The 25,193-nt window shown below is 41.0% G+C and overlaps 1 protein-coding gene across 1 annotated transcript in view; it reads left to right on the plus strand.

The window, feature by feature from the left end:
- Nucleotides 1-25,193, plus strand: part of COL1A2 (collagen type I alpha 2 chain) — a 77,233-nt gene that overhangs the window by 41,606 nt on the left and 10,434 nt on the right. The window contains exons 27-44 of the mRNA XM_060248512.1: nt 1,398-1,451; nt 1,702-1,755; nt 3,257-3,310; nt 5,246-5,290; nt 6,081-6,179; nt 7,412-7,519; nt 10,992-11,045; nt 11,489-11,542; nt 13,397-13,450; nt 13,564-13,617; nt 13,708-13,815; nt 14,927-14,980; nt 15,078-15,131; nt 16,948-17,109; nt 19,276-19,383; nt 21,250-21,357; nt 23,615-23,668; nt 23,780-23,887. Of these exons, the coding sequence (XP_060104495.1) occupies nt 1,398-1,451; nt 1,702-1,755; nt 3,257-3,310; nt 5,246-5,290; nt 6,081-6,179; nt 7,412-7,519; nt 10,992-11,045; nt 11,489-11,542; nt 13,397-13,450; nt 13,564-13,617; nt 13,708-13,815; nt 14,927-14,980; nt 15,078-15,131; nt 16,948-17,109; nt 19,276-19,383; nt 21,250-21,357; nt 23,615-23,668; nt 23,780-23,887 (1,386 nt within the window). The remainder of the gene's footprint in view (nt 1-1,397; nt 1,452-1,701; nt 1,756-3,256; nt 3,311-5,245; nt 5,291-6,080; nt 6,180-7,411; nt 7,520-10,991; nt 11,046-11,488; nt 11,543-13,396; nt 13,451-13,563; nt 13,618-13,707; nt 13,816-14,926; nt 14,981-15,077; nt 15,132-16,947; nt 17,110-19,275; nt 19,384-21,249; nt 21,358-23,614; nt 23,669-23,779; nt 23,888-25,193) is intronic.

The raw sequence follows: 25,193 nt of genomic DNA on the forward strand, positions 1-25,193 counted from the left end.
TTCCTAGGTTCCCTCTCCATGGCTAGAAGTAAATATCTTTCACTGTCTTAGGTGTGACAACTTTTCTCTAATGGAAACAAATGGATCCCCAGAGAACAGTTTTTCCAAGAATAAAGCAATTGTTTGACATTTTAGTTCGACCATATTTCTGGGAAAGAACTCTTGCAAGGAGGAAGGTGTATGTTGAATATGCTAGAATCAAATTTTTGTCACAGTACTAATGGAGCAAGTGAGTAGATTTGAAATATAAGTTTGGTGCCTCAGAACTGTGAGCATGTTCCTCTAATGGCATAGGGCATGGCTGTCAAACTCCCAGCCCGCGGGCCACATCCAGTCTGCCCAGGACTTTAATCATGCCCACCGGGCTGTTTTCTCCTCCACCTCCTGTCCTCATCCTTTGAAGCTCCAACACTGTGGACAATATTTCCAGCTCCTGCCTTGTCTTTGCTGGCTTCTGGGCTTGCAAAGCTGCAAAGAAAACATGGAATGGATTTCCCATTGAGGTCTCTCCACCCACAGATCTTAATGGAAAATCTATTTTGTGTTTTCCTTGCAACTTTGTGCTGCAATGTATTTCAATGGACTGGAGCTAAGGCTGCGTTTTGCAGCTTTTTGCAGATTTATGGCCAGCTCCTTTGAGCTGGCTTGTCACTGATGAATGAACCGGTGCCTAGTGAGTACTCTAATCTGGGAACCCACATCCAAAGGGGGATATTATACTGGAGAGAGCCACTGCCAATCTGAGTAGACACGGGCCGACGGGGGGGTGGGGGGAGAGAAGCTTGCAATACCAAACCATTTCATGCTTTCCCAGGCTCAGAGCATTTTATATTTTTAGTTTTTATTCTTTGTCTCTGCTGTGATTTTTGTGCTTTTTCATGTTTTATTTAAAAAATTGCATTGCCAGATTCCAGTATTCCTCCACCTTTCTATTTTAAACAAAATATTACGAGCTGTAAGCATGTTTACATTTTAAGTGAAAAATAATATCTTTAATTGTATTTACCTGTATCCTTTATAAAGTTTATATCTCCACTACCTGGCAATACATTTTATGACACACATGGCTCATCCCCACAAAATCCCATTTGTGTCAAATCTGGCCCTCATAACAAATGAGTTCAGCACCCCTGGCATAGGGCTTTTTTGCCTTCGTATCGCAGACCTATGGATTCCCTCAAAAGCATAAGGAGAGATTGTCCAGAATGGCATTCAATATGGCTGTAGTTGGGGTGCATCACTGGAAATTCCACTTGTACCAAGGGAAGTGCTTTTTGCTCATATTAAGATACCTCTGGACCTACCTATAGCTTCTCAGTTTTGGGCTATTTGGTTTTTGGAAGTGCAGGAAAGCATTGTGTACATTTTATTTTGTAACTAAATCTCTTTTACTCTAGGGTGCTCCTGGTCCTGATGGAAACAATGGTGCTCAAGGACCACCTGGTGTTGTTGTAAGTACAACATTTTTTTTTTGCAAGATCTGTTAATCTTTAATATAAGCATGGCATTCCACCACCTGGAATAGTTGCACACTCATTTCTATGGATGGTGTGATTAGCACATACATTCCTTTGGGTAGTTCTGCAGGGGAGCAATAGATTTTTCCGTTATGTACTGTAGAACTTCTTGCATTAATTTAATTTTTTTAACTTGTTCCCATTTCCGATTTAGTAGATTCTTACTTGGTTTTATTGCATCTAGGGTAATTCTGGTTCCAAAGGTGAAACTGGTCCAGCTGGTAGTCCTGGCTTCCAAGTAAGTGACAGATAAACTTAGCTAAGTAAATATGCTAATTCTTATTAGAATCTAATACTAAGGTGCAATTTAAAGACTCTGTGCTGGAAACCTTTGTTTGGAGCAATAGAGAGATGCTTTATACTATATGTACCAGTAAGTAGAAATAATCTTCTGCTCTGTACATTCTACTATGCGTACCTTTAATTATCTGGCTGGCAAATTAGCTAACCTAATAATAATATTTGCTAAACCTCAGTTTCAGAACTAAGGTTTGCATGTTAAGAAAATCTAGATTGGAGCAAAAGTTTACCAATCAAGTTAAGTTATCTGAAACACTTTTTACAGGTATCTGAACATAAATGTATTTGGCAATGTAACTGTTCTCACTGCAGTTCAATTCTCTCTGGTCCTATTAACACTCAATGGCACGTAATCATGTCCTTGCCAGGTGAAATCAGTAGGTAAAGGTCACAGGTTTATGACCTTGTGTCCGCTTGATTCTATGTACATAGGCACTGCTACACATTTTATTCAACACATACGAGCTTATCTGGGAGTGGATAGAAGAGTATATTCACATTGATTTACTATGCATCTATTTAGGTCCATGTTAAGAGGGCTGTAATTAATGTACAAGCAAACTGATTAAGTAACAGGTTTCTTGAGAAACTATTTGGAATTCTTATATGCCTTGTAGAGGGAATGAACAGTTTCACATGGTGCTATGTTGTTGTTTTGAATTTAAGGAGATCTACCTTAATTGTTAAAAAGGATTATCTAACATACTTTCATTAAAGCGAAACAAAATCTAAGTCAGGAGATAAGGTTCTAGAACAAGAATGAAGAGGGTTGGCCTTCATGTTAAAGCAAAAATAAAGTGGTTTGGCTAGAGATAGCAGTAAGATAATGGGTGTGATCACACTTGGAATTTGCTATGGCGTCTCTCAGCTTTGAAAAAGCTGGTGCTGTTTGATGCATCCAGAGCAATCACACAGCCCCTGCCCAGCTACCAGGAGAGGCACGCGCTGCACACGCTCAATAAGAGCATTCAGACTACTCCTGTGCATGTGGGGCGCTTGCATTACATGCCCCAGCCATTCAGACAGCCAGGAAATGTGCTATGCATGTGCTTCAGAGATTTGGTACTGTGAAGTTCCCAGTGGCTGTTTAATTCAGTCCTAGCCTGTCCTATGATGATGTCAGGACAGGCAGGATACGAGGGTCAGATGTGTGCATGTAATCACACCTTTTAAATCTGGAGGGGAGGGGTGGCTAGGGTGGACCTAATCTCTCGAATAATTGCACTCAATGAAAGCCCCCAATCTCTGTAGCAGCATTTCAGTGTATTTTGATTCAAGCGTGTAATTCATAATAGAACCCCTTCATTTTAAATGGTTATTGTAATTAAGCTCCTTCTTGATTCTTCATTGTAATCCCTGTTTGCTCATTTGTTGATATTTTTAAATGCAAGGAATAATGTTGTATGTTTCTATTCATCTCTTCCTGCCTTTTCACTTAGGGTCTTCCAGGTCCCTCGGGTGCAGTTGGTGAAGCTGGCAAACCAGGGGAAAGAGTAAGTGATAAAAGTACTCACTTGTAACAAGAGAGAATCTCAACTACATGGAGTTAGGAGCTAGATTTTGCGTCGGATATATAATATATGTTTATTTATTTATGGAATTTCTATCTCACCCTTGCCCACAAGTAGGCTCAGAGTGGGTCATAACAAGGGATAAAACAATAAAACTATTCAATGTAATTCAGCAAAATTCAATGTAATTCCAATAAAACCTGATGAATTAATTTGAGAAAAATGGCTGGGTTGATATTGCCTGCAGGTTCAAGGCTGGCATATTGACAGATGGAACCAGGTCACCACCTATGACACAGTAACAGCATAAATGACATCACGTGCAGTCGCAGGCGGGTTGGAGCAGGAGAGGCCAATACAAATCAGACACCTACCACCTCAACCTAAGGCCTGGTGGAACAGCTCATTTTTACAGGCCCTGAGGAACTGTATTAAGTCCTGTTAGAGCCCTGATCTCAAGAGGGAGGGTGTTCCACCAGGCCAGAGACGAGAAGGTAGAGGCTAAGTGGGTGTCTTTGGGTCAGGGATTGCCAAGAGATGTTGCTGAGATGTAAGAGACAGTTAGAACAGCAGGTTGTAGTCAGAAGTGCTCTTTGGTAAGGGCTAGAGCTCACTGGCTTTCCATGGGGTTGGGGGACACACTAAACGGCAATACTAAATAGTAGCATTCTTCTCCACTTTCCCTGCTGTAACCATTGGGCACACTGCAAATATTGCAGCTCTTCCATTTTGATATATTAAATCCTCCCTTTTTCCTTGTGTGAATCAAACATGTGAATCTTTGTGCCATTTTCTGTATTCTTGAGGTGAATTTTTCCCCTTAAGATGAACACATTTTTTACTTTATTTTGCATTCATAGCCAATAAATGGTGGATCAATAGCATAAAAATGGCACAGAAGAGAAAAAAGAGTTGGGAATGAATGTCAGCAATGGAAATGGGTGGAATGAGGGCTGATAATAGCAATGTATGGAAATTTTAAGGGAAAAAAGACAGGCATGTTGGTACAATCCCTCTTCATCTCAAAGCCCTGTGGAAAGTGATGGCAGCATGCCACAGTTTTAGAAAAGGGGGAGCCTTCCCATCCCATGATGCCCAACAGAGGGTGGGGAGGAAATAATGGAATATATCTTTTCTATGCCACCCATGCCAACTGGTAGACAGACTTACCAATCTCCAGGTGGGGCCTGGAGTTCTTCCAGAATTACAACTGAACTCCAGAGTATCTGTTCTGGAGGAAACTGCAGTTTTGGCAAGTGGATTCCCTGGCACTGTAGCCCACCCCAGCCTCCCCAGACACCATTCCAGATCTCTGCAAATTTCCTAAGACAGAGTTGGCAATCTTAACTGTACAAGCAGTTTCATGGTTTCTAAATAAAGATCGTTTGCAATGTGAGAAAGAGGCATTTTAAGAATGACACTGAAATGTGACTGTTTAGTTTGCCTAAGCTACTAGATGTTTGTTTTGTTCTGTCTCTGAATATACATCTTTAAATACATGACTTGTTCTTGATGTACCTGTATTGTTTTTATTTATAAGAGCCAGTTTGGTGTAACGGTTAAGAGCAAGGACTGTAATCTGGGAGAACTGGGTTTGATTTCCCATTCCTCCACATGCTGCTGCAGGTGTGACCTTGGGTCAATCACAAATTCTCTCAGAGCTGTTCTCTCAACAGAAGTTCTTGAAAGAGCTTTATCATATCGTTGTATTGATACAGGAAATACAAAAGTAGATTTAATTCTCTTGGGAAGTAGTCTGGGCATCATATTCTATTGCATCATAGTTTGTAGCTCAAAGTATTCACAGTCTTTTAATGCAATCTCACTGAATGAAAATATCCTTAGTTGATCATGACAGCAATTCTTAACCAAGAACTGTATCAGGTTAAACTTAATAAGTCTTCCTTTTGCACATAGGGTCTTCATGGTGAATTTGGGCTCCCTGGTCCTGCTGGTGTGAGAGTAAGTTGATTTCACTATGCTTGCAAGGTTTCAAGAGGGATTATTTTTAACAGGCTGATTTACACATGCATTTTAATCACTTGATTATTTGCAGTTGAATGTGTGACCTAATTCAGTTGAAAAACGTTGTGGCAATATGAAAGTTCTGGATTTGATCCAAGACGAAGGAGAGGGTCTCTCTTGACCACCATGAAGGTTGAGCTTGGGATCATGGGCTGGGGCTTGCAGTGAGGAAAGAAATCAGAGGAGATAGAGCAGAAAATCTGGAAGGATCCAGTCTTCTGTCCTTGGCTTTATGTGGCCCATTCACATACATAGGTTATCACTCAAAGTCAATGCTATAGTCATCAAGTGATGAACATGCATACGTTATCCAAATTAGGAATCATAAGACTTTCCCAAACTTTTATGTGCAATAAATTTAACAATATTCCCAATTTGTAAAAATTCATATGGAATAAATAAATTTATTGAGCTAAAACTGCTTAGTGACTACATTGGCTTGTACAGTTCAGCATGAGAATAGAGCTCTTCAGATGTTGGATCCATGTGAACTGTGCATTATCCTATGTGAACTGTGCATGTGATTCCTGTGATGTGTCTAAGTTTCACAGTTACTGTTTTGTATGACCTAGTGACACACATGGGAATTTCACACATTGACCAATCCACATGAAATGGGAACCACATATATCATGTACATTGATGGGCTTCCAGTTTGTGGGAGTTGATGTTCACACATTAAACCTTCTTGATTCTATTGAAATGCACATCAGTCTGTTTCCTGTAGGGTGAACGTGGCCCTCCAGGTGAAAGTGGTCCTGTTGGTCCTGTAGGTTCCATTGGAAGCCGTGGCCCATCTGGTCCACCAGGGCCTGATGGTAGCAAGGTAAGGCAGAGAAGTTGATGTTTTTCTAAAGTCTTGAGGAAGTTAGTCTATCTTCCTTGTTGTGAGTGCTTATGGGGATGTTGATGGCAAAATCTCGCATTTGATCCTGAAATATTAGGCTAAGTCCTTGGCAGTTGTGAGTGGTATACATTTGTAACTCCAAATTAAATTCTTGCATTTCCAAGTAAAAGGGGGAGGGAATTACCAGTATAATTAGCCAAATATAGCAACAGTCATAACTGGTGGGTTTTGGTTAGGTTTTTATGGCAAGCCCTGACAGTTAGAGGTACACCTGTTAAAAGTTATATCTGTGATTCTCAGAGCTCTCTTTTGGCACCCACAAGAGACACTTGTCACTTTTCCCTCAAAAATGGTGGCTCCATGTCCTGCTCCAGAATTCGCTTTAGAAGCTCAGAGTTTTGAGAGTGGATTCTTATGCAGTAATTGAGGAGGCTGCTTTTTGTCAAAGGAAACTTGGAGTGTACAGCTTGTCATGTGACTCTGGATCAATGCCTGTAGTTCCACCTCCTGGCACATCACTATACATAACTCATCAGGGATGCATTTGGGTTGGCATGTTATAGGAGGTGGCTGCAGTTTTAATCTAATAAAGCCATTTTAGAAGTCCGCATGTATTTTCATCTGATGCAAAATACTTGTGGAGACAGCAAGAAGGAAGCAGTCAGGAAGCATTGAGACCAAAGTTTAAATGGAAGTAGAATGAGTTAGCTGGAGTTAGAAAGAAGACAGTATTTATCACACTGGGAGAGGGGGATTAAGATGAGAATGCAATCATGGTTCAGAAATCCCAGGAGAGGAAGTTACAAAGAAAGGAGAAGGTAGTGAGATAGTTCAGAGCCATCTGGGAGGAGGATAAAAATGGCCATAAAGTCCCAGTTGGGGGTGGGGGGAGCATAGCATCCAGTAAAGACAATTCCATCTAATCTTAAATAGATCAGTTTGGCTCACACATCCTTTCTCAAAATTTAACAAGGTGGTATGGTTTTAGGTTCTGCATGCTGCTTTTAGTGTGTACAGCAGTGTTTAGGATTGCCAGGAACCACATGCAGTTCCATAAACCAGTTTGACCCTGGAATCATTTAGAATGTGCAGCAGACATCCTCCAAATTCATCTACCGTAGTTAGACATACTCTGAGTCTGTTTAGGATACCCCCCACACACTATTTCTTCCTTAAAGAATGAATTCCCTTTCCCTTACTTGCTTTGTTAGGGTGAACTTGGTGCTGCTGGTGCTGCTGGTGCCCCAGGCCCATCTGGTCCTAGTGGAATCCCAGGAGAAAGAGGCATTGCTGGTGGTCCAGGAGGCAAAGGTGAAAAGGTAAGGCAGTAAGGAGGGAAACTCTGAATTCAGTGTATCTCACTGTCATTGAATGAAACAAGTGACCCTGACATTTTTCAGTCTTTAGATCTTTTTAAGCAGATAAAGAATGATAAAAATTATCTTTTTTAAAAAGTCTCTAGTTTTCAGAACCCAAAACTATTTTTGACTCACTGTATTATATCAAAGGATTGCAATTAGCATCTGCAAGATGAATAGAGATCAGCAGCCTCAAACTTGTGTTAAATTGGTTTCCTCCATTGTGTAGACGTAGAAAGAACTGAAAACATGTGATGTGTCCTTATACTGAATTGTGCTGGTCTATCAAGGTCAGTATTGACCATTGTGACTGGCTGTGGCTGTCCAAGATCACAGGCAGAAATCTTTCAGATCACCTATTACCAGGTTCTTTTATTAGGGTTGCCAGGGCTAAATCTAGAGTCTTTGCATACAGAGTTGATACTGTACCCTTGAGCCATGAGTGCTAAAATTCCAGGAGTGTCTCTTTAAAGCCATTGTACACATAACACAGAATTAAACATTAGAATTCTGTACTGTACCAGAATTCTGCCTATAGAGGGAGGCCATATTTCTTAAATTTCCCCACCTTAGAAAACAAACAATAACAGCATATATCAAAAACCTCTAGTTTATTATATGCAGGGATGGGAGGTGATATTATGTTTGGTTTCTTACCATGGAGGAATATTTCATATACAGTCACCTACCTTCTGAAGTGGTATAATCAGGGCTTTTTTTGAGCAGGAATGCAGTTCCAGCTGGCTTGGCATCAGGGGGTGTGACTTAATATGCAAATGAGTTCATGCTGGACTTTTCTACAAAAAAGCCCTGCGTGAAACAATGGTGATGTCAGGGGATGTGGCCTAATATGCAAATGAGTTCCTGCTGGGCTTTTTCTACCAAAAAAGCCCTGGGTATAATCTCTAATCCAAACACCTTATTTCCAAGTATTTCCAAATTGCAGAACTCTAGCCACTACCCCTCACAAGTTCATCAATATTTTGGGTAAATAATCATTTGTGAAGCACTGCAAATGTGTCAGAATATATGTGTTCAGACAAACACAACTATGGTGCCCACTAGTTGGGGGTGGGGGAACTGATTTACATGAGGTGCACTGCTCTACACAGGGAATCATTCTTGGTTAGTTGCTCTCCACATAGAACTTCCAGTCTTCCCTGTACTGCTCAAGATTTGCACTAGTAAGGGCTGGAATTTTCAGGTGATAACTCCATAAATGGCTTTCTATGTGGAAAAACATCCATCCAATCATCCAGAAAGTACATAGGCACTTTGTTTCTTGAATCAGTCTTAAATCTTTAAATCTTTAGAAAAAGTCAGACATCTGCTTTGCCACTTCAGGAATTACTTTTTTTTTATCAAATACTTTTCTTTCCAAAGGTCTAATATTTTGTTCATAAACGTACTTTTCAAGTCATTTTAAGTGGATTCTTCATTTTCAATGGCATTTATTTACTTATTGGCATTATTTATAATCTGCCTTTTCCACTGAAACTCAAGGTGGATTACACAGAGTGAATCAAACACAATTGACAGGGTGAGACAAAGCAATAACTTGCCTTGACCTGGATATTCTAACTCAATACTTCATATATTCTTCAGCCAATTTTTTTTCATAGTACTATCCCTTGAAAGCATTCAGCCTTGGAAGGGTAAGAATTTTGACATTAGGAGAAGAAAGAATGCACAAACAACTTTCTATCCAGCCTGCCATGATTGAAGCCAATGCAAAAACTGCTTTGCCTGTAATGAAGCAGTTCAATAAGTAAAATCAATTATTTAAATATACTTTATTTTAAAAAATTAGGGCACATTTATTTCATTGACATGTACTTCCAAGTTAATGTGCTTAAGATTTGCAGTATTTGTCTGTAATAAATGCACACATCCTTTCTGCTCAGTATAGTCCCATCAGCAGTCCTGCAACCAAGCAGATTGGTAAATTGATTCACATGAAGACAACCAGGCATGTTTGTTAAATGTCCATGTAGTCTACACTGCATCTATTTCCAGCTTGTGTTGATGTTCCTTGCATCTCTGCTGCAGATAAGCAAACATGGGGCTATTGCTCTAGCCTCTAGCCGTGCATACAAAAGAACAGTATTAATGTGTTCAGATGTACAGAGCTTAGCCCAGAAACAGTTACATTCTATATAACATGAATAATTTCATAGTCATCCACAAATGATTCAGCAATGATACCTGACTATAACATGTTTAGGATGTCATATTATTGTAGAAAAAAATATGGTGCATGATGCAGAAGTTATGTGGTTTTGGAGAATGTACTTAATGCAGTAATATGTTTCTTGAATTGAGAGAGCCATGTTTTCCTAAGAACCATATGTGTAGAGTTACCATGGAGTTATCATTCTGGAGTCTAGGTGGAAGAAACCATAAGACTGTTGTGGAAGAAGGGATCAGTGAAAGAATGCCAGACAAAATAAAAGTCTTCTCTCACTAGCAGAAGACTGCAATAGAAAAAGACAGGCAAATCTCCCTGGTGACAGAATTCCATAGTTTTAGCGCCACAACTGAGAAAGCCTGTTCTTGAGTTGCCACCCATCTAATCTCAGAAGATGGGAGCACCAAAGCAGGGCATCTGAAGATGACCAAAGAGGTCAGGTAGGTTAGTATGGTAGTAGGTAGTCCTTCAGGTACTTTGCTGCCAAACCACATAGGAATTATTATGAGAAGGGTTTGCATAATGCAATGCAAAGACAAAAACAAAACAAAACCTTGTGATACCCAAAGACAAGTGCTTTACAATAGCCCTCTAAATCCCAGCTGTGTTTCTCATTTCATACATTTTAGACACCATTGGATAGGGTTGCCAATCCCCAGGTGGGGGCAGGGGATCCCCCGGTTTGGAGACCCTCCCCCTGCTTCAGGGTCGTCAGAAAGTGGGGGGAGGGGAGGGGAATGTCTGCTGGGAACTCTGTTATTCCCTATGGAGATTTATTCCCATAGAAAATCGTGGAGAATTGATCTGTGGGTATCTGGGGCTCTGGGGGGGGGCTGTTTTTTGGGGTAGAGACACCAAATTTTCAGTATAGCTTCTAGTGCCTCTCCCCAAAATACCTCCCAAGTTTCAAAAAGATTGGACCGGGGGGGGGCAATTCTATGAGCCCCAAAAGAAGGTGCCCCTATCCTTCATTATTTCCTATGGAAGGAAGGAATTGAAAAGGTGTGCCTTCCCTGTAAATGTGATGGCCAGAACTCCCTTTGGAGTCCAATTATGCTTGTCACAGCCTTGATCTTGGCTCCACCCCTAATGTCTCCTGGCTCCACCCCCAAAGTCTGCTGGCTCTACCCCCAAAGTCCCCAGATATTTCTTGAATTGGACTTGGCAACCCTACCATTGGAACATGAGCATTTTTTCTCCAATTATGTACATTCATAATTCATGCTGTTTTCTCCTTGATTTCAGGGCCCAACAGGATTCAGAGGTGAACCAGGAGCAACTGGAAGAGATGGTGCACGTGTAAGCATGCTTCCTGAATTCTATAGAAAGAGACAAGTGGATACTCCCCTTTAATAATCAGGATGTAAAAGCAAACAATGACATTTAGGTTGCAACAATCAGTCTGTGCTGGCACAGACTCTTAACCTTCAAAGAATATTTAGATTTTAATTTTATGAATCCAAAAATTGATTGACTTTTTTCCTTTACAATAGGATTACACATAATTACTTGATTTCTGAAATTAAAGTTTATTAACATATCTGCAAAAATACATCACATTAAAATAAATATTGCATTGATTTCATCTAGAGACTTGATAGCTTTTAAAGCTGAAAACCTGAAATGATACAAAACTCATTCAGTATTAATTTAATATGTGTAGTTACCTTTTAATATAGAAATATTCTTCATATATGATAGGAAGAAAATCCACATCATATATAATTCTCCTTGATCCTCAGGGTGCTCCTGGAGCCGTTGGTGCCCCTGGTCCTGCTGGAGCTGCTGGTGAAAGGGTAAGTTCCAGTCTTTTCAGATGTTTCTTAGTAATATCACCTCTAACAAAGTAGAAAACTTTGCTAGAGGTGATATTATGAACAGGAAACAACATGCACAGATTGTTGACCGTGTTTCCAGAGGGTGGCAGTGGGGGTGGGCTGGGCCCTCCTTCTTTAGTTACTATGCAGAAATGATTGCCTGTCATACACTGTAAATCTCACTTAGTGGAATTGAGTCCCTGAATCTAACCTTTTCTTCCCTTCATCCTCCTCCTCATTCTCATTAGATAGTTTCTACAGTACTGACCTGAATTGCACAGGCTAGCCCATTCTCATCAGATCTCAAAAGCTAAGAGGAGTGGTTCTGGTTAGTTTTTGGTTGGGAAACCCATGGGGTTGCCATAAATTGGATGAAACTTAATGGTGCTCCCCCCATCACTTTTTAGGATTCGTTAAGCTGTCCAGTAATAATTAATAATTACCCATCAACAGTGAGAGAGGCCATTAATAGTTCCATTTTACAGATAGAGAACTGAAGAGAGAATTACTTGTTCAAGGCAACAGAAAGAGCTGAAGGCTTATCATAGAAATGAACCCAATTTTCCCCTGTCCTGTCCAAACCTACTAGCTTTATTGCTCTTCTAATTCTAAATCCTCCACATTCATCTATATGTAAGAAAATTCCCACAGGTTCTAATGCCTCACCAGGAAATAAGAGAGAAGTCAAATCAGAATGATTTGCTCAGTCTCAACATCAGAGTAATGGCAGAGACTGGGAACTGGCTTGTCATAAGGGCCACCAGCCCTATTACAATACTGAACTGGCACCACTAAAGATAGTTGTTTTTCTAGTGGTGCCCATTTAGTATTTTGATAGGATAATAAATGAGCATATTCATTTTACATGGTTCAGTGGAATTTGTTGGTTTGATTTCTGTTAACCTTTATGGTTAAAAAAACAAGAAATATTTGTTAATGTTAAGCACATTTAATAAAATATTGACAGGAAAAAAAGATATTTGGTTTTCTCACATTGTGAAGGTGCACATTTCTACACTGCATAAGAAAAAAAGAGACTACCATGATTCTGAAGTATTTGAATGGACTCATATTCCCCACCCTTCTTTTGCTAACTTTACAGAATCTTCATTGGGTTTTGCTCAGGGTCTGACCAGTTGCAATACTTTCCATCTCAGAAAACTAGACAGAAAAACTTTGGGAGATTTCCCCCACCCCACATAATATAAGAACAGCACTGCTGGATCAGACCAGTGGTCCATCTAGTACATCAATCTGTTTCACACAGCAGCCACCAGTTACCCTAGAGGACCAACAAACAGGACAGAGGGCAAGATCTTCCCCTAATGTCCTGCAAGTTGCAGTAATGGTATTCAGAGGTATGGTATGGACGTTCCCTTTAGACAGCAGGGATAGTATTCATTGATGGACCTCTCCTCCATGAATCTGTCTAAACCCATGTTAAAGCCATACATGCTTGTGGTCATTACTATATTTACTGGCAGTGAATTCCACAGCTCAGTTACTTAATCCATGTATCTTATTTTTCTATCTTGTTTGTTCCTGTACATTTGTTTTATGCACATTCTGTTCTGAATTTCTTCAGTTCATCACAGAGGTTGATGGGTCCTATGCATGCATATGTGTATAGTGTCTTTGGTCCTTCCTAACGCAATTTTGCTAATCACACTGATCCCCACCCTCTACCTATATGTAATGGTTGGTGACATCTGCTTCAGTGGATCTGAAGAAATGTTCATGCACACAAAAGCTTATACCCAAAATAAAACTTTGTTGGACTTAAAGGTGCCACCAGACTCCAACTTTGTTACTGTAATCAATTGTACCTTTCAGGGTGAAGCTGGTCCTTCTGGCAATGCTGGCCCCGCTGGCCCTCGTGGAATACCTGTAAGTACTGCAGTCATTTCCTTTTAACAACAGAATAGCCCCTTCTGGTACCATTAGGATGGAGTTATAGTTTGCCTTTTGCACTAAGAGTGTTGGGTTTCCCCCCACTGTAGGGTGAACGTGGTGAGACTGGTCCTGCCGGCCCTCCTGGATTTGCTGGCCCACCTGTAAGTACTGAAGAAGATATTGATTTTCTCTAGTTTTGTGCTGGTTTATGTTAAAGTTTTTAAGGACCATTTTCTCTTAAATTTTTAAAGGGTGCAGCTGGTCAGTCTGGTGCTAAAGGTGAAAGAGGTCAGAGAGGCCCTAAAGGTGATGGAGGCCCTCAGGGTGCCATTGGTGCTGTTGGGAATGCCGGCCCTGCTGTAAGTAAACAGAATCTCATATCAAGCTATGCTCATCTTTGATCAATGTTGATTTCAGGTAGCCACACTCTCATATCTATAGTTTCAAGGAACTATAGCATGATAATTATCTCTGTCTTATGTGAATCAAATGCTCTAATGCAGAACTAAAATTAAACTCACTTGTATGGTTTCATGAGTCTGTCCTGAACAATGGGGAATATACCACCAGCTAAAAAAGCAAGCCATCAGTCAGCACAGAAAACAAAAACAGAGCATTAGAAGAAACATTCAGAATTCAACCATAAATATTTTATTCAGCCTTCATAAAGAGTTTACATATGAGTATTTTTGGAACCAGTAAAATATTTATTTCTTGATTAGATACATTCATTTCCAGAACAACTTTAACTCATCTGATACACAGTAGTAATATTCTTTCTGATGGTGATAGTCAGATGGGATGGTCAGAAATACACTCAGTTCAAGGAATTAGTAATGATAAAATATATAGTATAACAGTAGTAACTGAACGCTATTGATTATTCATATGTAGTTTTAAAGAAGGTCCTTCCTAAAAGAAAAATTTGTAACAAGAATTGTGATTTGTCATGTAACCCTCACATAACTGAATGTGCCCACACATGGAGGTATACATGAGGCCCCTCTGGCAATATGATGCTTTGGGGATAAAGAGCAGTTCAGTGGGTCCAGTGGTCTTTCTGCTTTTGTGTTTTCTACCAGTTGATGGAGGTTTGTTCTAGAAGCAAGCTGCCGCGTCACTGCTGTGACAGCACTGAAGAATGTTATTTAATTTGCATAGCAGCGCTTCTCTTAATGAGGCCACTGTTAGTATACATTGGGCACAGGCCTCGGATTCAGCAGGAGCTCACAGGAGCACAGCTCCTAAACCTTTCTGAGAGTTCCCCCTCCTCCTCCCCACCTTGTACATTGAATAGTGGGTGCAGCTGCATAACAATCCCTAGATGAGCTCCACCACCTATTGATCCTTTTTCCAGTGAGTCAGGGGCATAATTTCCAGAGGCTGCACTGGTAATCAGCATTATGTATTTGAGAGGTTTTGGAATATTTTGTATGTTTTAACTTTTCCTTTTTCTTTCCTTACAAATAGGGTCCAGTTGGTCCACCAGGTCCTGCTGGAGGTCGTGGTGATGGTGGTCCACCTGTAAGTTTAGCATCTTATATTTGTCTTCCCTCCGGTATTTGGTTTCTGATCCTAGTGAATCTTTGTTAATCTCTTGCTTTACTTCCCCTGCCCACAGGGTGTTACTGGTTTCCCTGGTGCTGCAGGCAGAGTTGGACCGCCAGGCCCTGCTGTAAGTAGTTACTAAGTACATCTAAATCCAAGAGGTTAGGTTGCATGAAGCTCATCTTCTTTTGATCTTGGATTCCTCATTCGAAGGAATTACTCTACAAAATTACTTTCAAACCATGTTTTGGCAAACATGGAGGTTCCTTGCAACTCCATCAGTGGTTCTTTAGTGGCAAGATTTCACTTCCCTGAAGGAGAACTTTGCAAGTTGTTATCTGTTACTGCTCATTTCCTGCTTTGTTTAGCCACAAAGGGTATGTTCCAGGGCACATTTCTAATTCATGTAAGGTATCTGTTGGATTCAACAGGTCTGGCCAGAACCCTGAATTTTTAAAAAATTAAAGAAACCCCAACAACCCACTTTTTCTCTACAAGCAATATTAGGAGGGACTGATTTGGAACAGAGTAATGATAATGGGAGATGTTTAACATTTAATTCCTCCTCCAAGCTGCCATTTCCCTATAGAGTTCAAAGTACATCTTTGATCTTGCAAGAATACATTGGGAAAACCCCTTTGGGTGAAGGGGTAAAAATAGTGATGGAGGGAAGAACTTCAAAGGGGGGGGGGGTAAGAAGCAAGGGAAGATTAAACACCATCTTCCCAGTGCAGCTTCTGTGAATTAAACTCCCCCTCCCCTTCTGATGTTATTTTGCAAAAAAGAAGCTGCAGACTGTTGGGGTTTTCTTACATCTGCATATAACGCAATTTCCCCCTGAGTTTGAGCTCTACAACATGCTTCAGAAAAGGGCCTGGTATTTTTATGAAGTGAAAAGGGCCTGGTAGGGTTTTTGTTCAGCAAAACATTTGACTACTGAAGATGTGATTGGCTAAGTAGATTTTTTAAAAATACTGTTTTGGCAGGAGCTGCCACCCCAGCACAAGGATTTGCACTATTATTGAAGCTAATCTGTGGCGATCATTTTGTGGCTGGCTTCACCTCCTGACAGCCATATTATGGCAGCCATTTTGTTGCTGTGCCCACAATGCCATGTCAGAATTCCAAATTCCACAGGTTCAAAAAGGTTGTTCCAGAGTCACATGCAGGGTTTCTAAGGAGGAGGTGCCAAAATTCTTTAGCAGACGGTTAATCTGTAGAAAAATTGAAAATTATTGCTGTAGATTAATGCAGTGGGAAAATTAGGTTAGAAAGGACTGTATTTTTTTAAATCCAAAACCTGGCTCCGGTTCTTTGTATGAGGAATTCTAGATATCAGTCCAGTGAGGACATTAGAGTGATGTACTAAAGGGGATCCCTGAGGAATAATGGCATCAAATAAATTTTGTCCTTCTTGCACTTTAAAGACCAGAGCCCTTGGGATGCCTTTGAAATAGGAGAACAATTGTTGACTAAGCCTCACTCACTCACCCAGTTCATTTGCACTCTGAAACCCGCATACACTGTGTTTTGAATATCTTCAAAGACTTTCTAGCAGATTCTTAAAAATATTTCCTTTATTTTTTTACCCTCAACTGACCTGGCTGTAGGTGGAATTATAATTTTAGCTCTCTACAGGTTAGTTTGGGGGCCTTTCTTACATGCATTTCATAGTTCCTTACTACTCAAATTGCAGTTCTGTCTGAAAATTTGTGAGCAAGCCACATTTAACTGAATGAGACTCACTTCCAAGTAAACTTACAAGATTGCATTCTTTTCAGTCATTATGAGGAAGCTTGTTAGAAGAGATCCCCTCCTACATGGCTAAAATGCTTTTTATTAAGTACCTTTGTCTATTCTGTTATTTTGACTTTAATGTTTTATTCATCACATGGCAGCAAAGCAGGCATGTAACTGTAATTGCATACATGTTTTATTCATAGGGTATCACTGGCCCACCTGGTCCTACTGGTCCAGCTGGCAAGGAAGGTATTAGAGGCCCACGTGGTGACACTGGACCAGTTGGCCGTACTGGAGAATCTGGACCTGTTGGACCTCCTGGTTTTGCTGGAGAGAAAGGCCCAAGTGGAGAAGGTGGTGCCGCTGTAAGTTATTCAGAATCATTTATCATTCCCAATGTCACTTCTACAGTGCCATCCTAAGCAGAGTTAACACCCTCCTAACCATACTACATTCAATGGATTTAGATGAGTGTAACTCTTCTTTGTCCATGGGGTTGCAAAGAGTTGGACTCGACTGTGCGACTGAATAACAACAAAAAACTCTTAAAATGGTACCATTGCTGTACCTGTTGTTTCCTAAACCTAGAAATCAGTCAATCCATCACATGAAGTAGGTGTTCAAAGTATGTAAGAATATATTTCCTGTTAAGTATAAGCAGACCCAAGTGAATGCATAAATGTTTAGGTGTCTTACTAAATTGTGACCACAGGCACAAAATAAAATACTGTGGATCTTCCAAGTCAGGGTCTGCCTGTTCTGCTCCCAAAGGGTAATTACAGATGGGCAGTTTAAGCTGCCCTGGGAATGGGAGGCAGGCGGACCAAAAAAGCGTGTCCACATGCACACATCTGCCTCGCATCCCCATCCTGACCACAGCCCACCCACGGCCAGATCGAAGCCACCTCGGAAATTCTGAGGTGGCTTTGAGGCATTTCCCAGCTGTCTGAACAGCTGGGAAGCACCTGGGAAGCAGCCAGGAGAGGTGCATGAGTGCTCCGGAAGCTCCTCTGGGGTGCACACAGCCTGTCCCTGTTCTGGGGGCGGGCCGCAGACTGTCTGGAGGCTTCCAGTCAGCTCCTTTTGCTGACTTTGGGGTGGCTTCATGCTGCCCCAAGCCAGTCATCTGTAATCACCCAAAGAGTACTTAATTTTGTATGTGACCTCTGCTAGTCTTAATGAGTCTGCTCAGAGAACAACATATAATCCAGTTTTATGTATTTACATTACCAGCCCAAACCAATACCTTAACATGCAAAAAAAGGGGGGGAGGCACAACAGTCTTTTTTCAAAAGGTCAGATTCTGTTACAGCTGTTAGCCATGCTGAATTTAGTAACAACAAAAAAAACCCCTCCAACATATATGGCCAATGAAGATATAATTGCTGATATCCTTGAATAGGAGTCACATGCTTACGTATATAATTGTTCTCTCTTGGTGGTGGTAGATGAATGGAACCTTCAGCACCTCTGCATCAATTGCCACTGGTCATTTTGTGTTCATGTTAGATTAATTAAAGGATTTTCTTAATCTGTTCATACTAAATTTACATTAGTGGCATAAATTAGTCCAGCTGTTCATGTGGTTATTGGGTAATAAATACAGGGCTTTTTTATCAGGAACACACAGGAACTCAGTTCTGGCTAGCTTGGTGTCTGGGTGTGTGGCCTAATATGCAAATAAGTTCCTGCTGGGCTTTTTCTACAAGAAAAGCCCTGGATAAATATGTTTCTTACAATAAACCTAATGTAAACATTATCCAAACTCTGTTCAGATACCTACAGACAGGCCAAGTATTAAACAGCAAAACTTGTTTTAATTTCCAAAATAATTTTATTGATGATTAAAGTCATCAATAAACTTTAAAAAAATTAAGAACAGATATTACATAAAGAAAACAGCCAAACATTTTGATGTGGCAGATGGAACTGACATTGAATTTCAGGCTAAAGAAGAAATTTAAATGTGGATATTTAAAAGATCTTGTCCTGCCTTAAGTAATACACTTACTCTGCCAAGCTCAAGTGATTGTTATTAGGTCTGGTTAGTTTGCTTAATTAGCAACTCAATCTTAGTCTCAAATGTGGGCTTTTTCACATACCCCTTTTAGTATTTGATACCTCAGACTTGTGACTCACCAAGTCAACTTCATTTGAAGTTTTTAGGCTACCACCCAAGTGCCTTTTATCCCCTGTAGGATACATGTGCATTATTATGGGGAATATTTTTCAGTTAAAAATCACAAAAAAAAGAAAAAATGAAGTTGTTATGGCATTAATATGTACTCATAACTCAAATGTTAATACAGTGACCTGAATCAGAAGTAAAACCCTAATGCAATGTACAGAATGTCTGGTTTGCCTTACATAGGTAGTAAATAGAGCTAGCTAGCATCAGAAGTGATTTGTACCACTCTGAGAGCACATTAAGTTGCCAAAATTGACTAGAAGCACAAGTTTGCAAAAGGGAGAAATGCACTGGTCTTTAAATAGAATGTGGGGAAAAATTACTTTGCTTTCTTCTTATATAGGGTCCTCCTGGTTCCCCAGGTCCTCAAGGTCTTCTCGGAGCAGTTGGCAACCTTGGTTTGCCTGGTTCTAGGGGAGAGCGTGGTCTCCCAGGTATTGCTGGAGCATTGGTGAGTACATTTGCCAAATTTTCATACAGGTGACAAATATGGCACACAGTGATGTCAGTGTTCAAATCTGGTCTTGTTGAGAAACACGTAGACATAATGCCAATGCATGCATAGCTTGGATGCCCCCCTTTCATAAGCCCAAGCCCCATTTGTGTATGCAGTTTAGAGAGCAGTTGTAACGGGTGTGCAGTTGTTTTTAACCATTCTTTTTCAATTCAGGTATAGGAGGCCCAAAAATTTTTGGAATTCCCAGAAAATCCCAGACCCAATTTTTTGGAACCCTCCCCTAAAAAAAATTGGATCCCATAGACCAGATGCCAGTAAAAAAAAAATAATACCAGCCCAATTTTGGGGCTGGCTTGGCTTCTCCTGCAAGTCCAGTTTAAACCTAGCAGCAGAAGAAGGCAGTGTGCAGGCACAGTGGTCCTGGCTGGGATGCCCTCTCCTGCCACCCAGTTTAAACTGGGCATAGGAGAAGGCAGTACAGAGCTGCACCTGCAGGTGGTGATGGGCTTAAATCAGATGGCAGGAGAAGGCAACACAGAGCTGCACCAGCTGGGATATCTCAACTCCCCACCAACCCAGCTGATTTTGGGCTGGCTTCTCTCACAGCATAGTTCAGACTGGGTGCAAGAGAAGCCAGGAACATCCAAGGTGGTGGGGAGCTCTCAGCCCCTCTGGCTAATCCTTGGGCTGATTTCTACAGTCCCTTTAAGATTTAGAGGGACTGCATAACAAACAGTTGAGAAGCAGGAGCTCCAACCTCTCTGCTCTGACCTCTCTGTTGTTTTCAGAACTACCCCAAATTTATGAGTATATTCAAGATTTTCTTGGGATTCTCTCGCCCACACACACACACCCAGAGCTTTTCTGAGGAAACCCAAATACAAACCCAAAAAGTATGAATACGGTGTTTTTTAGATATATTTTTCGCTCAGGTAGATCCCAGTGCACATCCCTAATCAATTATTTACATACGTAAATTCTGTGGTTGGTTCCATATCTGGATGCATTTCTAACCAGCTTTTAAAGATGAAAACCTCCCTTAAAATATAGAACATTTTCATTGCACTGTCAGTTTTTCTTTTGGCCTAAAAGGGTAATGCAGTGCAAGGAAAACAAAGACTGTTCGAGGTTTCTTGACCTTCTGATTTTGAGCTTGATTCTACAAGTCAGTGCATTGTGAATGTACAGTCCAAGATATAACACCAGGCTCCTGTACTTGTAGGAAAGTTCACCTGGCATTCTCAGGTTAGTTGTCACCAGTCCTTGCCAGACTAGATTGATTGTAACATTTTTGCAAATCATGTGCTAGGTGCTCCTTGAAGGAAAGGCAGTGATTGGGTCAGCTGTTGGGGGATAAATGAAATAGACATAAAATCGGTCAGCAATGAGTGCTGCTCAGTTGTTGCCCTGACAGTGTAACTCTCTGTCTGCAGCATCACTGTTAAAGCAGATTCATAGCCTGTCTTTATACCTTCACTTTATTCAGGGGTAGAATTCTAGCAGGATATTAGGCCACACACCCCTGATATAGCCAATCCTCCAGGAGCTTACAAAAAAGAGCCTTGTAAACTCTTAAGAGGATTGGCTACATCAGGGGTGTGTGGCCTAATATGCAAAGGAGCTCCTGCTAGAATTTCACCCCTGACTTTACTGCATATTGGAAAGATGCACACCTTTCATATTTAATTTGGAAGCATCCTGAGCAGCAGTCCCATCTTGTCTTTGCTTTATACCAACACCTTTGCTAACTATTGACAGCCACTAGAAATCAGATAGTTGGTAAAATAGCAAAGTGTAAGAGAGTGTTTTTCTATCATAGCACGTGAACAGCAGTGAAATGTATTCCTACTTGTTTTCCAGGGTGAGCCTGGACCTGTTGGCGTTTCTGGTCCCCCAGGTGCCCGTGGCCCTTCTGGCCCCATTGGTTCCCCTGGTGTGAACGGTGCTGCTGGTGAAGCTGGACGTGATGTAAGTAAATGTTGAAATATTTTAATGACATTTACTTTTGGGTCATGGTAATTGTTGGGGGGAGGGCATAATCAGAATACATTTTGAGCTAAAGTGGAAACATCCAGCAATATATAAAGCAGCACCTAAGGTTGCGCCACCAAGCTGGTTTCCTTTCATGTTAAGATAATGTTTGAGATGTATTTTGAGTTCAGTCAAATGGAACTGGGATGAATTAATAAGATCAAAGCTGTGGAGTGTTTTGTATATTTAAACAGGACTAGGAAATCATTGATAGTGTTGTGCACTTTAAGTCTTGTTGCTTTCAGCAGAAGATAATAATAAATAATAATAAATGTTTTATTTATACCCCGCCCTCCCCGCCGAGGCAGGCTCAGATAATTAAACATGTGCTTAACTTTTCCATTGAAATCAGAGAAATTTTGAAGAACGAATTCATTATTGGTTGGTCCATGAGACAAATTGGGAGGTTAATCAGAGGGTTTTTTTGTAGCAGGAACTCCTTTGCATTATTAGACCACACACCTCTGATGCAGCCAATACTCCTGGAGTTTACAGTAGGCCCTGAAGTAAGAACCCTGTGAGCTCTTGGAGGATTGGCTACATCAGGGGTGTGTGGCCTAATATGCAAATGCGTTCCTGCTACAAAAAAAGCCCTGCAAATCATTCATATCATGCAATCTTTACCAATTCTGCAACCCTAAAAATTCAGATTTATTTAGTCTTCAAAATATACAATCTAGGCTTAAGGCTCTATCTTCTTTCATATGAAAATCACCCTGACAAGTTATTGAAATAAATCTTTGTAATGGGAAAAATGGTTGTGTGTATCTTAAGAGTCCTTGGTTGGATTTAATAGGTACATTTTTGCAATTTGGCTGTAATAAGAGGTAGAGTGCATTAAGCAGTGGTTTTGCCTTTGTCACTTGTTGCAGATCTTTGTCAGGCATTAGCACTTACCATCAAAAGTATAGGCAAGACAAAGTCAAAATCTTTTGTCTGCAGTTACAAGCCTCTCTTACTGTGTTCAGCATCAGTACACAGCGAGCTTTTCATCACAGATTTGTTTAATGAAGCATTTTGTGTAACTAGCTTCAGTCACTCAAAGTGTAGGTGACTTCTCGTCTTGCTTGAGCTGCTTTATATAATCTCTGTGGAGATACACAAGAGGTGTTAGTGCCTATGTCACATGCAGCTCCTTTGGGAAGCATGAAGCTTGTTTGTGCTTCCTGTTCTCCTTCAGAGCTGAGCATGCTCTGTGATGAGGCTTATATCATTATAATACCAATATACGAGTGTTATAGGCACACTGCATTTTAAAGGGTAGTATGTTTCTGTAGTTCCTTGGTTTCATGACCCTTGCAGAACAGTGTTTGTTCAAAGATTCCTTGGAGATGTCACAAACTAATTATAAATAAGAACTAGGGTCTAAGGAAACGGCCCAAATAACAACATGTCCACTGGTCTGGACATGAAATATCTGGGGACTTTGTGGGTGGAGCCAGGAGCAAGGTTGTGACAAGCACAACTGAACTCCAAAGGGAGTTCTGGCAATCACATTTAAAGGGGCTACACACCTTTTAAATGCCTTCCCTCTATTGGAAAAATGAAGGATAGGGACACCTTCTTTTGGGCTCATAGAATTGGATCCACTGGTCCAATTGGTTTGAAACTTGGAGGGTGTTTTGAGGAGAGACACTGGATGCTATGTGGCAAATTTGGTGCATCTACCTCAAATCACAGCCACCCCAAATACCAGCAGATCAATTCTCCATTATACCCTATGGGAATTGGTCTCCATAGGGAATAATGGAGTGCCCAGCAGACATTTCCTCCCCTTACTTTCTGATGACCCTGAAGCGGGGGGAGGGCCTCCAAACCAGAGAATCCCCTGCCCTCACCTGGGGATTGGCAGCCCTACACTCGATGAACATACTGTTGTATCAGTACAAAAGAGTCTACTAGCACCTTGAAGACTAACAAAATATGAGCTTTCGTGAATCACTGGTAGCTACAGACAGACTAATATGGCTACCCATCTTGTACTATTGTACTGTGCACACCCATTGTCTATTATCTGATACTTGAAATTTAAAGCAAAACTGTCACAGTGGAAATGGGAAATGTTATAAATTTTTCTTAAGGCCCAGATGTAGATCTGTTCTGCGGGAAGGGGAAGCTGTAGTAGTATTTCACATTCAGTAAAGAACAGCATTAAAATACCTGTGTGATATTAATTATATTTCATCCTTCACAGGGAAATCCTGGCAGTGATGGTCCTCCAGGCCGTGATGGTGTTCCTGGTTACAAGGTAATCCAGCTCCTTAAAGCAAAAAACAGTCTGTGTTGTTTTCAAAAGCCATTTTCCTTTGTACTTACCTATATTGCCCGTCTGTTTTCTCCTTCCCCTGCTTCTTTGTAGGGAGAACGTGGTGCTCCTGGCAGCCCTGGGCCTTCTGGTACTCTTGGTGCTCCTGGCCCCCATGGTGCTGTCGGTCCTGCTGGCAGACCTGGAAATCGTGGTGAAGCCGTATGTGATCTAAACTTCTTCCATTAAGTAACATAATACTACCCTTACATAAGGCAGCCATATAAATGTTCAATCTGGAGATGAGGAGGTTGAGGGGGGACGTGATTGCTCTCTTTAAGTCTTTGTAGGGCTGTCACGTAGAGGAGGGCAGGGAGCTGTTCCTTGTGGCAGCAGAGGAGAGGACTCGCAATAATGATTTTAAATGAAGGGCAGGAAGGTATCGGCTGGATATTAGGGAAAAACTTTTTTACTGTAAGAGCTGTTCAACTGTGGAATCAGCTACCAAGGTGAGCTCCCTCTCACTGGCAGTCCTTAAGCAGCAGCTGGACAAACACTTGTTGAGGATGCTCTAGGCTGATCCTGCATTGAGCACGGGTTGGAATGGATGGCCCCTTCCAACACTTTGATTCTGTTATTCTAAATTATCAGGGCTGGTTACAGGTCTTGAAGGCCATATGTGCATCAGCCTGCCACTTTCTGTATCTTGTACTGAACAGGTGTAGACTTATATTTACTGTAACTATTTATTGGGCTATAATTTAACTGAATTTACTAATTCCAATTATTTATTGAACTGGGTTGTTGAATTGTTTTGATAGTGCTGAGAGCCAGGAGACTTACTGAGATAGGGTGAGATGTTCATGGCAATTATAATCATCTGGGGCTACATGCAATGCCTGACCCACACATTTATTTATTCATTCATTTATACCTCACTTTTCTCCCCAATGGAGACTCAAACCAGCTGAGAGAGGGAGAGGGAACATAAGAACATAAGAGAAGCCATGTTGGATCAGGCCAATGGCCCATCCAGTCCATCACTCTGTATCACACAGTGGCCAAATTTTTTTATATATATATATACACGACCTCTGCTCCATATTTTTATCTAACCCCCTCTTGAAGCTGGCTATGCTTGTAGCTGCCACCACCTCCTGTGGCAGTGAATTCCACATGTTAATCACCCTTTGGGTGAAGAAGTACCTCCTTTTATCCATTCTAACCTGACTGCTCAGCAATTTCATTGAATGCCCACGAGTTCTTGTATTGTGAGAAAGGGAGAAAAGTACTTCTTTCTCTACCTTCTCTAAAGGAAGAGAGAGGTTGGCCCAAAGCCACCCAGCAACCTTCCATGGAAGAGTGAGGAATTGAATCCAGGCGTTCCAGACCCTATTCTGACCCTATAACGCTATATTAGCTCTCCACATTTTCTTGTTCAAAGGCAGACAAATATAGGCATGCACAAAAATTTTCTGAATGCCCATATATCCTATTCAGCCTGTCCACATAAATCTATTCAACAAAG

The sequence above is a fragment of the Heteronotia binoei genome, chromosome 10, assembly GCF_032191835.1.
Source record: "Heteronotia binoei isolate CCM8104 ecotype False Entrance Well chromosome 10, APGP_CSIRO_Hbin_v1, whole genome shotgun sequence".
Classification (NCBI taxonomy): Eukaryota; Metazoa; Chordata; class Lepidosauria; order Squamata; family Gekkonidae; genus Heteronotia; species Heteronotia binoei.